This window comes from Penaeus monodon, chromosome 16 (assembly GCF_015228065.2).
Source record: "Penaeus monodon isolate SGIC_2016 chromosome 16, NSTDA_Pmon_1, whole genome shotgun sequence".
In the NCBI taxonomy this organism is placed as follows: domain Eukaryota; kingdom Metazoa; phylum Arthropoda; class Malacostraca; order Decapoda; family Penaeidae; genus Penaeus; species Penaeus monodon.
The window spans coordinates 37785699-37798198 of NC_051401.1; the positions used below are offsets into that span (position 1 = coordinate 37785699).

At 34.5% G+C, this 12500-nt stretch overlaps 2 protein-coding genes across 2 annotated transcripts in view; both read right to left on the minus strand.

The window, feature by feature from the left end:
• The window catches only part of LOC119583036 (myotubularin-related protein 5-like), a 2472-nt gene extending 309 nt beyond the window's left edge, over nt 1-2163 (minus strand). The window contains exons 1-3 of the mRNA XM_037931548.1: nt 2160-2163; nt 1961-2094; nt 357-537 (exon numbers count right to left, since the gene is read on the minus strand). Coding sequence (XP_037787476.1) covers nt 357-537; nt 1961-2094; nt 2160-2163 — 319 coding nt within the window. The remainder of the gene's footprint in view (nt 1-356; nt 538-1960; nt 2095-2159) is intronic.
• An 84-nt stretch (nt 2164-2247) lies between these two features.
• The window catches only part of LOC119583037 (myotubularin-related protein 13-like), a 35242-nt gene continuing 24989 nt past the window's right edge, over nt 2248-12500 (minus strand). The window contains 20 exon segments of the mRNA XM_037931549.1: nt 2248-2358; nt 2360-2446; nt 2671-2735; nt 2738-2812; nt 2815-2854; nt 3068-3084; nt 3087-3202; nt 3796-3847; nt 4063-4252; nt 6037-6247; nt 6390-6685; nt 6796-6909; nt 6996-7112; nt 7398-7501; nt 8303-8328; nt 8531-8596; nt 8893-8922; nt 9720-9794; nt 10261-10490; nt 12228-12324. Coding sequence (XP_037787477.1) covers nt 2248-2358; nt 2360-2446; nt 2671-2735; nt 2738-2812; nt 2815-2854; nt 3068-3084; nt 3087-3202; nt 3796-3847; nt 4063-4252; nt 6037-6247; nt 6390-6685; nt 6796-6909; nt 6996-7112; nt 7398-7501; nt 8303-8328; nt 8531-8596; nt 8893-8922; nt 9720-9794; nt 10261-10490; nt 12228-12324 — 2119 coding nt within the window.

Below are 12500 nucleotides of genomic sequence, written 5' to 3' on the forward strand. Positions count from 1 at the left end.
ATTTTAATTATATATAATTATATATATAATATATATTATATATATATATATATATATAATATATATATATAATATATATATATATATATTATAATATATATATTATATATATATATATATAATAATATATTATATGTGTATGTATGTATGTATTATATAATATTATATTATATATATTATATGATCATATATATATATATATATATATTATATATATATATATATATATATATATGTACCACACACACACACCCACACCCACACACCCACACACACACACACACACACACACACCACACACACACACACACACACACACACACACACACACACACATCTAAATCTATATTACTTACCACTAATAACAATCCTGCGTTGGGAAGTGGTGGTTGTGCCATCTGCGCTTCTGCCCTCCTCCTCTTGCTGTCGGTCTAGGCTGCGTACCTCAGGATCATAAGAAGGGCCATGGCGTAGTTCCTCCCCAATCAAGTAACTCCACAGCTGAAGTGCACTCAACTCCTTCACTGGCCTCAATACCTTTAAAGAATGAAATCAGTGTTTGGTACTTTTGAGTAAAAATTATTGCAGTAGGCCTAAACTAAACTTTAATTTCAACATTAGCTTCACTCATATTTAGTATATGCACTGTCCACATTTACCTCATGAATCTCTTTTACACACAAATGGTTATAAAATCCCATAGTCCCTAGGAAGTCAATTATTAGGCCTACCTGATCTTACCTGTTTATCCCATTCTTTGAATTTTAAGAAGAAAGTTTTCCTTTCTATATCATTATTATTGTTATTATAATCTTTATAACAGCAATCGTTATTATCATTATCCACCTCATACCAATGATGTTCTATGTATCAAGGTGAAACCATCACTCATTATAAGTGATGTCCTATCACAGTTGTTTGCTTATTTGGTTCCGGCGGAGAGTCTTCAAGGAGAGACGGAAGTAGGATTACAGCCTCTCTTTAGCTTCATTTCCTAATCAACATTTATACTCTAGTCAAGAGCACAGACAGTGGGTCACTCATATTACTGTGCTTCTAATTTCTCATTCAAGCAGCTGGCTCAGATCTCTGGCATGCAGGGTGTTAGTTTGGTGCCAGGAAATACCATGCAAATGGGGTTAGAAATGATGCCAATTATAATAATACAGTTAAAAACTTTCTTCCTGTAAATTCAACAAAAGGGGACAAAAAGCAAAACCAGTAAAGGGTTGTGTACATGGTGCAGCTTTTATTTGCTTTGGACAAGCTTCTTAATTTGCAAGTGATATGCTGGTGAAAGCATTTAAAGGTGAGTCAAATTTTATATGCTAATGACTAAAATTATGAATTTGCAGTCTGTTTCATGCTGTGATAAAGTTAACTATGTTCAACTTTACTGCTTGCATCTAGTGTTTCAGTAGGGAATATATGATTAGTCCAAATGATGAGGGCAGGGTATGATGGTGCATAGTCTATATATTATATTTTCATTATTATTATTTTTTTTTTTAACCAGAATAAAAGAAAATTAAATATTCACTCTCCTTGAAATTATTGAAACTATCCCATCATATGGAACATTAAATCAAATTAAATGCTTAAAATTAAATTTAAATGATTTTTTTTTCACTTCAGTGAAACACTGCTTAAAAATGATACTGTTTATGCATGCAATATCCCTAGTACAAAGGCAATATCCCTCATAATATTAATTACATTCCACTTTGTGAGCAGGAAACTTGTCATAATATAATTACATTCCACTTGTGAGCAGAAAACTTGTCATACCATTGGGAGGTGTACTTGAGCCAACTATGCCATGACTGTGGTATTATTTACAACTACTTTCTCTCTCATTAGTTGTTAGAATAATAATGATATCAATAAACTAACTGCTGGTATCTTCAAATTTTAGGCTAATTGAATAAATGTATAAATGCACAAACATTAAAATACATACTGCAGAATCACTAATTCTGTCTCCAACATAAAGGAAATTGTAAAAGCTGGAGTGTCGACCGCTGTGCTTCTCTATGTAGTCAAATACAGATGTGCCTAAGTGTCCTGAAGAACCTGGTGATGATATCCTCCCTCCTGGAATAGGTATAAATATTGATCTTCTTATAAAATACAAAACAGAAAAAGAGGTTCTCACATACCCATGTTCTATTTCTTAGTTCTTCAACTTTGAATGTCACAACTCTATCAGCTTATACCCATGCAACCTACAGACCCTGGATAATGTCATCATCCTGCGATGCTCACTAAGCCTTTGTGGTGTCTTGACAAGGAACCTCGCTTGTCTTCCTCTGTCATGATGCCTAACTCTGCTCTCTCTAGCTCTGAATCACTCAAGAAATGTGCGGAAACGAGCTGACACATAGTGGTAAGCCAAAAAACGGAGGTAGTATTCATTGATTCAAAGACAAGGAAACTGCCGCTGGATCTGAGGAAAAAAAAATGCTCTGAAAAACAGCACTGAATGCCATTCATAAAGTAATGTCTCATGAAAAGCATACTACCCAAAAAGCACAGACTGGCACTCACATACACAAACTAACCCATATAATTTTATAACAAGATAAATTTCAACAATGACATCAATACAAGGCAATGTTGAAATTCATAAAATTAACAGTATACATGATATCAGCCAAAAGAAATTTTTACCTGATGGACAGCATCTAGAAACTGAAGGAATATAGGAGCAAAGCCCCTAGCTTGGATCCCTGGAGGAGATTTGAGCGATGATTGAATCGATGACAAATGCAAGCCCACTCTTTCTCAATCAGGACTCTAAACCCTTCAATCGGCGGTAGTATGGATCCAAGCAGAGTTGAGCAATGCTGGTTACCTGAAAGATTTTTTAAAACAATAACACCTGATCATAATCACAGTATGACTTCATGTAAGAGAATTTACAGCTATTGCCTATTCTTCACTAAGGAGTACTGTCTGTAAATATCAAAAAGGACAAATTACTTTGGTAATTTTTGATGACAATCACCATTTCAGCTGAATTTTGAATGACATACATCTCAATCCTCAAGAAAAGCCAGTCAATTACCTGAGCAGTGAAGTCCCTCCATCCTCTAGGAGAAGCATAACTGATGCTCCCAACAAATCAATCAGGTCAACAATGGCCCCTGCTACCTGCAGGAGGGTTTCCAGCTGATTCAACCATTCACTGTTCTCAATTGCTCTGTGAGGAAAATTTCAAAAATTATTAATGATGCAGGAAGGGGTGGGGGGGGGGAGGGGACCCTTGAACCAGGATAACATGTTAAGGGGACCGTCCTAGAAAAGCCTACCTTGCTTCCACTCATATGATCATAAAAAAAAGTTTTAGATAACAAGTTGATTTCTTTGCATGTTATAGAGTATAAAATGTATGATTTGTCTCATAAAACACGCACATAAGATTAACTATTTTAATCATCCTCATTAATAGTAATGACCATTTTACATAAAGAAAAAATATTAGGTGCCCCAGATAAAATCATCTCTTTTACAAAAAAAAAAAAAAAAAAAAAAAAAAAAAAAAAAAAAAAAAAAAAAAAAAAAAAAAAAAAAAATATTATATTTTATTTTATATATATATTATATATATATATAATATATAAAATATATATATACTATATATATATATATATAAAAAATAGATAAATACAAAAATAACTACAGGTATTATAGTGATCTTTTACTGTTTTTCCAAATGTTTTTTTGAGGTGTTATCAGTTTTTTGGGTTAGATTCCAAGTGCTGGCACATGGTAGGAAAATGTTTTTTTGTCTACTGGGCCACAAAAGGAGACCAGGCCTCCAATACATTCAGATTTGCAAAATTGGCTGATCTTCAGAGGAATAATGACATATTCAGATTCATTGACAATTTTCTTAAAATCAATTAAAAGGTCTATCATAACTTGATACCATCCACGCTAAATTTGGGTTTTATGAGCTATATGCCTTCATGAGTCATTTACAAGTTCTGACAATATGGAGACTAAGATAATTTACACAGTACTTACAGAACAAATGATGCCCAGGAAAGGGAGACCTACCTGAAGAAGGACTGTTCTTGTCAGCAGCTGGAGAGGAGGGTACCAGGCTCTCATCAGTTTCTTTAAAGAGGACTTGATTTGGCGCCCTCTGTGTATTCAACGGGGATGAACTCTGTCTTGTGGTAAGCATCTGTTTTGATGCCCTGATAAACAAACATTGAGCTTTTGAAACATCATTCTTAGCCGTGTACTGGTATCAGTGTATATGGGGTTTTTAATCTAAATTTTAAACTGCATTGTTTTTTTTTTTAATCTTAAAAAATCAGAAATAAATAATAAAAACTGACAACAGGCATAGCATGAAATCAGTTAATATGGGATTCCCATTATCTGTTATTTTCACTCCTTTGTCACTGATTTTGTGGACACACTGTTATTCGCATTCCACTCTTTTGTTAACCTAAAAAGAAACAAAAAATACAAGAAGCTACAAAGTAAAATCAAATGAAAATGAAATGAGAACACAAATTCCAGAAAAGGTATACATGCACAAATATTAAAATTTTTTGTGAAATTACTCAGGAGAACTACAATATACTTCAAACCACATCTGATCCAAGCTCCCAAAAAAAAAAAAAAAAAAAAAAAAAAAAAAAAAAAAAAAAAAAAAAAAAAAAAAAAAAAAAAAAAAAAAAAAAAAAAAAAAAAAAAAAAAAACAGCCTGATCAGATTCCTAAAGAAATTTGTTCTTACTCTTTCGGATATTTTTCTCTCTCTCTCTCCTCACAGGAACTCAGGTGCACAAGGATACATACAGGTGCCATTGTAATAAACCTATTTCCTAATTATATCCTCTTGGCAGGAGCTGATTTGGTCCTTGGTGTCCTGGGTGACCTTCCACCTCTTTATTTCAAGATCAATTTTCAATGATTTCTCATACACACCCCTCTATTCTATCCACTACCACCTCTTAAATCTCTAGTTTGTTCTAAACTGGTCAAATAGTGTAGGAATTATGGTAAAAAACTGGAAAAAAAGAGCAGTAGTAATTAACTAAGTTGGGCCAAAAAGCTCAACTGATTCTTGTTTTCTTTGATATAATACTATTTTTGGATATTTGATATTCCAAAAACTAGAAACAGGTCAAAAGAGTAAATAGGCATAAGGCAACACCTACTAACTGCTTGTTAGATTATTTTTTTCATAAGCTACTTTGCTTTCTGTGTCAAATAATTGGCCAAGAGTTTCTCAAAATGATATTCCCCAATCCTTCATGAGGGTTTTACTGAAATTATTATAAAAAAGGAAATTTGCTGAGTATAGCATCAATTAACTGGGAGGAATGGTTGATATTGACTTCATTATTACTTTCTCATGTTATTTCTATACCTAGGGCTAACTGATAATGTAGTGCCGAGTAATAAAAACCACACACACACACACAAATGTCAATTTGCCCCTTTCCTTCACTCTGATGCACATATAGTGGGGCAGATAAGTGGAAACAATCATTCATTTGATGATACAAGTATAAATTTGGCATAATTATTTATTTTGTATTTTATTTGAGAAAAAAAAGTGCTAGCCATCTGAAATTCCAATATGGCGGTCGTTTTCCAAGATGGCCGCCATATGGTCCTTTTTAAGACAAAATATTGCAGTACAAACGTGCAAATAAAGTTTTTAAACTAAGATACTTGATGAGTTCCCTTTGCCTGATTTTGATGTGGGGACCACCACTAATCATTCTGAGGGTCCAATTGGGCAGCTTTTTTACAAGATAGCCGCCAAATGACATATACTACATACTGGTGGACACACAATGTCATTTTCCATGTATTGATTTACAACAGTTTCCCTAACTGGCCTGATATTTACAACACCTGTCATAGGATATGCTGATTTCATTCTCGTGAAGCTTGTCAATCAGCCCCCTTTTCCTTGTCTTAGCAAACACTTTCACCCCGACATATACAGAAAATGGTGTTTTTTGGGTCTTTTGAATGTCTATGTGCTTTCGACCCCTCCTTAAACTTCGAGTAGCAGTTGTATTGCGGGCAGTTGTGCAATAGCTAAATCTGATTTTACTACTCTATGTGTCAGATGTGATCTGATGTCTACACCACGTTCAATGCTACACACAAATTGTAGTAGAGATTTAGGAACAGCTTTCCACAGACTGGTCAGTGAACTCTTTGCTGAATTAGTCTTGTGGTCAAGCATTTCTCGAGGGATGATATTTGCGCTTTAGCCAGGTGAATAGTTTCCCACTATATTTGCTAGTATCTGAGAAAACGTGCTTACGTCTTCTTTGAATGCTAAAAGGACATCACGCCCTTTCTTGTGAGCTACAAGATCAGGAATTCTTCCGAGTAGTTGCTCCTAACCTGGTCGAGTTGACATCTGGTGAGTCCACACCCAATTGCTCAAATGGGCTCTTGTATAGTGCAGCTAGATCAGCCACCCTAAATACAAAGGTTTTGGGCTTTATATTGGTCACTTTGCTATCCATTATGTAGATGACAAGTTCTGAGAATGCTACAGGATATGATTCGTTTCCTCGTCTGTTGCCTTCTCCTCTTGCTGATTGCATTGAGGTATGCTCTCTCCAAATTGTATAACTCCATAAAGGGCATCGTGGGTGATACTTCATCTCTTGAGCAACGACGTCATGGCACTTAAACTTTGCAAGGAGCTTTCCATGGTTTAGTGTCTTGGGCACATTGGTTCGTCTTTTCATTTAGTTGCACGTCATCGCTCGTCTTAAATTCAATATTTGATCTTCTTCTTCACATATGAAGCACTGTACTTTAGGAGGGTCTGGGGTCCTCGTCTCTTACCAAAGGACTCCCCTTTGCACCACCTGATGGCTGGGGGTTTAATCTTCCTCCTCTTCGGGTGCTTTTTCTAGTTTAGTTTTTTATTGAATAACAGTCTACAGCTATTGTGATACTTTGCTTTATTTTGTATCAGCGTGGCTTCTATGCCATCACCTTCATCCAGCCTTGCTGGACTAAACAATATTGGCATATCGTTGATGGCATGAACTGTGGTACATTTTGTGCGATGTTAGTGTATCCACCCACAGTCTTGTTTTCCTTTGGAATGTACTAAGTGGTGAAATAAGTTTTTCATTGCTTATGTCTTCCTGACAAAGGCAACATTTACTCCAGTCAGTCTTCCGCCTGGAATCTGCATCCATCATATAAACTTCAAATTGGCAATAGGCCGAGGTTTATCCTTTTACCACCTCTTGTCCACTTTGCTGTATGGATACAGTTAGGTTCATGCTACTGCCCTACACCTAACCCGATCGAGGGTTTATCCTTTACCAACTCTTTTCCACTTTGCTGTAAAGGGATACAGTTAGGTCGGGCTACTGCCCTAAACCTAACCCGATCGTTCATCCCAAAATCATTTGTCCCGTCTGATCTATACACCCTCCGGATAACACTGAATGCCCTGCGATCCTTGGCTCGGCTCTCCCACGCTGGCACAGCTGACAATTCAGGTGCGGCTATCTAATGTCTCTAGGGCTTATTAGATAGCATTTGGGATACTAAACCCAGAGTTTTAGTGATATTGAACCCCATGCTGAGTTTCACAGCAGTGTCTGTCACCAGTGTGCCCTGGTAGTGGGCGACATACATCTTTTACTTGACTTGCCACCATTAAATTTGCTAGGTTTATTTTCAGAGTTTTCCTTCTCTTAGATGAATTGCCTTTTCCCGGCTTTTGAGCTTCATCTACCCTGCGCTAAATGTTTTTAGGCGCCATCACCCGCCTTACGCACCACCACTATCTGCAATATCACTTCTGCCGCGAGAAGGCTAGGGTGGGACTGACTGTCAGAGGCTTTGTGGTACGCAGGCCGTTGGGGTACTTTTTAGATAAAAAGGAGCTCATCCTTTACCACCCCGGCTTAGCAGTCCTTTTAAGGGCAACAATGAATTATTCATCTACTATTTATTTTACTATTTATTATTTTACTAACAATTTTTTAATCTACTACTGTGTTTATTTACTGAGGACTTTTAGGCAGACAGCAATGGTATTTATGACTGTCCCTTGATGCTATGAGGGTATAAATAGTATTTATTTGTGCAGGAAACCTACCTAATGCACCAGAGATACTCCAAAGAAGGCAAATACGTCAATAATTTTACACCCAAGATGTAAAACATTGAGCGCTTTTATGGTTTTCCACTGTTTTCCATTAACCCGGTGGCCATCTTGGAAATAATGGCCGCCATATTGGAATTTTTGAAGGCTAGCACTTTTTTTTCAAAACATGACCTACATAGCACATTCACACCAAATTTCATGCTGGTATCACCAACTGAATGATTTTAGTTCAAAATCACACGTGGCTGCTCCACTAATACAAGTACATGCATGCATATCTATGAACATACAAGCAAATCAATGTACAAAAACAAGTACATCTACATGTTCATCCATGTAGGTATGTACATCCATTTACACAAATGCATATCCATATTACATATGTATCCCTGTATCAACCTACACAGCTGGACACAAGTGAAGAATCGTATCACTTTCAAACACAGGCTCTGACAAGTATCCTTTACACCTGGTAACAAAGTATTACTGTTTAATACATAATTACATAAAATAATATTTGATACACAAGTAGCCATGAAAGAACCAACATAGGAATCTGAACTAAAATAATTCAAGACAAAACCAGCATTTGCTTAAAAGAGGAAGTGTAACAATATCTAAATAACTGTTCAGTTGTGATCTCTAGACACCTGCATAGCAGGCATCCATAGAGTAAAATATAATAAAAATTTCACTAAATATCTAATGTATAGTTTAAAGTAATTTCTTGTTTAAATGATTTTCCCTGTGACAATATACTTTTACCATATCACCTCTAATATAGCAATGCTGGTTCTGTACCCAAGCATGTGTAAAACAGTTTTGACCATGGCTTACTTTCTTCATGCCGACCTTGAGCTCCCTCCCCCACCCTCCCTGCCCTATTCCCATATACTTTTAATATCATTCTTAAAAGAATGGTATTCAAAATATTTTATGAAAATTTCATTTATGAAAAAAACTACATAATTTCTTGTGTGTGTGTGTGTGTGTGTGTGTGTATATATATATATATATTTTATTAAAATATATATATATATATATATATATATAATATATAATTTTTATATATATATATATATTATATATAATATATAACATCAATAGACTCTATTATCAAAATTATTTTTCTTCATTTATATTATCACTGTCGCATCTTATTACCATTTTGGTTGTTATTATTTTCAAAAATATTTTCCTCATAGTAACTATTACTACTCTCATCATAATTATAATCATCATTATCGTAAATATCAAACTATCATCATGGTTATAAAACTCACTGTTACTACAACATAAATGTTGATTTTTCTTAACATTACCTTCATAAAGATTATAAGAATGATAACAACATTTAAATGCAGACTGATTTTTGTTTTTAAAAAAGGGGATTCCAAGATGTCAAATTGCTGTTATTCAAAATGGAAATAAAATATTACCTTTTATAAATGATCAAATAATGGCATTTTTGGAAAAGTATATATGAAGTGTTATAAATATGCTATCAGAAAATATAGCACGGTAATTAATATACTGTAATAACACACATATCTGCAAGGTATAAGGTAGGAGCCACTGAAAGTTAGCCCTACTGAACTATCGAAGAGCAAAACTGGTGTTTCACTAGCTCAAATACAGATTTCTTGAAAGCAACCCTTTTACACTTTCTATAAACAATCAAAATTACTGCATAAAAATTAGTGCTTATGTAGTCCATTTTCAATAATTATGATCTCTATTGTGTTATCCTTTTATTCCATTATTATTACGCTTTTAAAATGATCATTATCATAATAAATTTCCATTAACACCAGTTTTGATGTAGATGATGACTAACTCTATTATCATCATTATCAGTAAAATTCCTATTATTATCATTATCATCATTATCATTCTTATTTTTATATTCGTAGCTTCTTTTAATATTATCATATATAACTATTATCATTATTTGCTACTGATATTTCTATTGCTATGACCACTGTTATTAAAATCATCATCAATAAAACTTTGTCTCTCATAGTGTTGCTATATTAGCACATTAATGATGATTGTATTTATTGTTATATGTAGTATATTGTACAGTACCAAACCTCTAGACACCCACCTTAATTTGTGTTTTTTTCTCCAAACACATAGAGAGCAGCTTTGTGGAAGGATTGAAGGGCTTCTGTTCCCATATCCTTGAGCCCCACGGAGAGCCTTGGCCCCGTGTTGATGCTGGAACGAAGGGCCGGGGTGGATGTGGGGTGGTGGCGGAGGTCCCTAAGTCCCTCTAACCCCACTGGACGGCACACCTGGTCGTGCTCCACGCAGGGAGCCCCACCGACACCTCCTCCCCTATACCCCTTGCCCCGCTTGTCCTGATGAAATGGGCAGGTGGGTGGGTCATAAGAACAACAGCAGGCCATTGTGAGACCTGACTGAGTGACTGGCTGCCCGGAGGTAAGGAGGAGGGGGAGGTGGGTGGGGAGTGAGGAGCGGCAAAACATGCTAGCAAAAACTATGTTGTGGACACAAGGGCACAGGATAAAAAGAGAAGGACAAGCACTTTTGTGGCATAGGTATCATAAGTTTTTAAGAGGAGAGACAGATGGAGGGAAAAAAAGGAAATGTATGTAAAAAACATTAACAGAATTTTTTGTCATACCCCAAATCTTTAGCTGAAGTACATGTATCATCCTGATTAAATATTTTCCTCATTTTTATGATAAGACTTTTCTTCTATGAAGTAAAAATGAAGACAAAGAGCTAAACTATGGGAAAAACAAGATTAATCTGTAATGATATGTATGTTTTCTTCTTCAAAAAAACTGCAATCATATATATCATATATATATATATAATATATATTATATATATATATATATATATATATATATATGTATTATATATATATATATATATATATATATATATATATATATATATATATATATTATATGCACATCATCAAAAATAAATTAATTAAAAATGTAATATTATTAGTTTGGAATTTATACTTAGACAGTAATCCTCTAAAACTCCCCAAACTACTGAAACCAGTAATGAACTCAAAACAGAAAAGAAAAATAAGAAGCATGTAAACTTGGAAAAGATATAAAAGATACTCCAAGATATATCTCTTAATCAAATTCTATTAATAAATTGTTGAATAGAAGTAACGTGAACTAAAAATTATCTAGAACTCCGTGATCCCTTTCGTAAAAGTGTAACATGAACAAACAAGACACAAGAGAAAGGATGGTACAAAGGAATGCTTAGTAAATGCTGACAGTTAAACAGCCACCAGAAATAGGTACTTTAGTCACTCCCAAGGTTTAGTGATGGAAAAAATAATAAATAAATAAATAAAAATAAAAAACTAAATTTTCATTAAATAAAATTAGAAAATCCATGATCAAGCAGTCATGACAAGAGGACTTGAACATATTGCACAAGGCTAAACAGTACTGTGCTAGAAACATACGGCAAAACCTTGCTTTAAATAAACACTACTGCATTACTATTATCATTATCATAACTAGTTTAACACAATCAAATGTTGTCTTTTAATTTAGACCTTTTATTTACAAGAAAACAATTTCATTTTAAGTAATTCAACAGAAATTTCCAAATATTCATCACACACAATTAAGAAGGGAACACACAAAAAAGCATATGCAGGAAATGCATAAACAAAGCAATGTACGCACTTCACTATGCAAGGTTCTACTGATATGTTTATCTCACATCCTTCATGCTATAGCTGAGCTTCAGATAACCACACTGAAGGCCTTCTACACCAAAACAGTTTCATGCTCTATAGGTACAGTACTGTAAAAATATCCTCTATTTACTAGCACTGAGCCTTTTGTGTGTCTTACATAGTGTATTTACAAATTAGTTTCAGTGACTGAATTTAGAAAACTACTGAAATGTTCTGTGTTATGTGGATAGTGCAAAAAAAGCTCTTGTTGAAGCCTGTGCTATATATTCAAGATTTAGCAAAGCTGCAAAAATAGCTTCAAAAAATAAGCATGAAATGAAAAAGAAAACTTCAAAGAAAGTGTCAGCAAAAGATAAAGCACACAGTTTTGAAACTATGTAATGAATCATGCCTTAAGAGTCACTCTTGTATGAGAGAATCTTTGGTCACATGATTCAAGGACATACTCCAAAGCTATGGCCTTTTTCACTTTAGCAACAGCAAATTTGCTAGTGTCCGCAATGCCAATACTCAGTCAAGTGCTCTAAAATACCGTTAGGCTAAATAATTCTACAATTATCTGCATGTTATAAGTAAATGCAATCTGATCCAGTGCTAGCATATAACTGTTACATTACACCACTACAACAATGAAATACATTGATCAGCCATTTTTTTACAACAT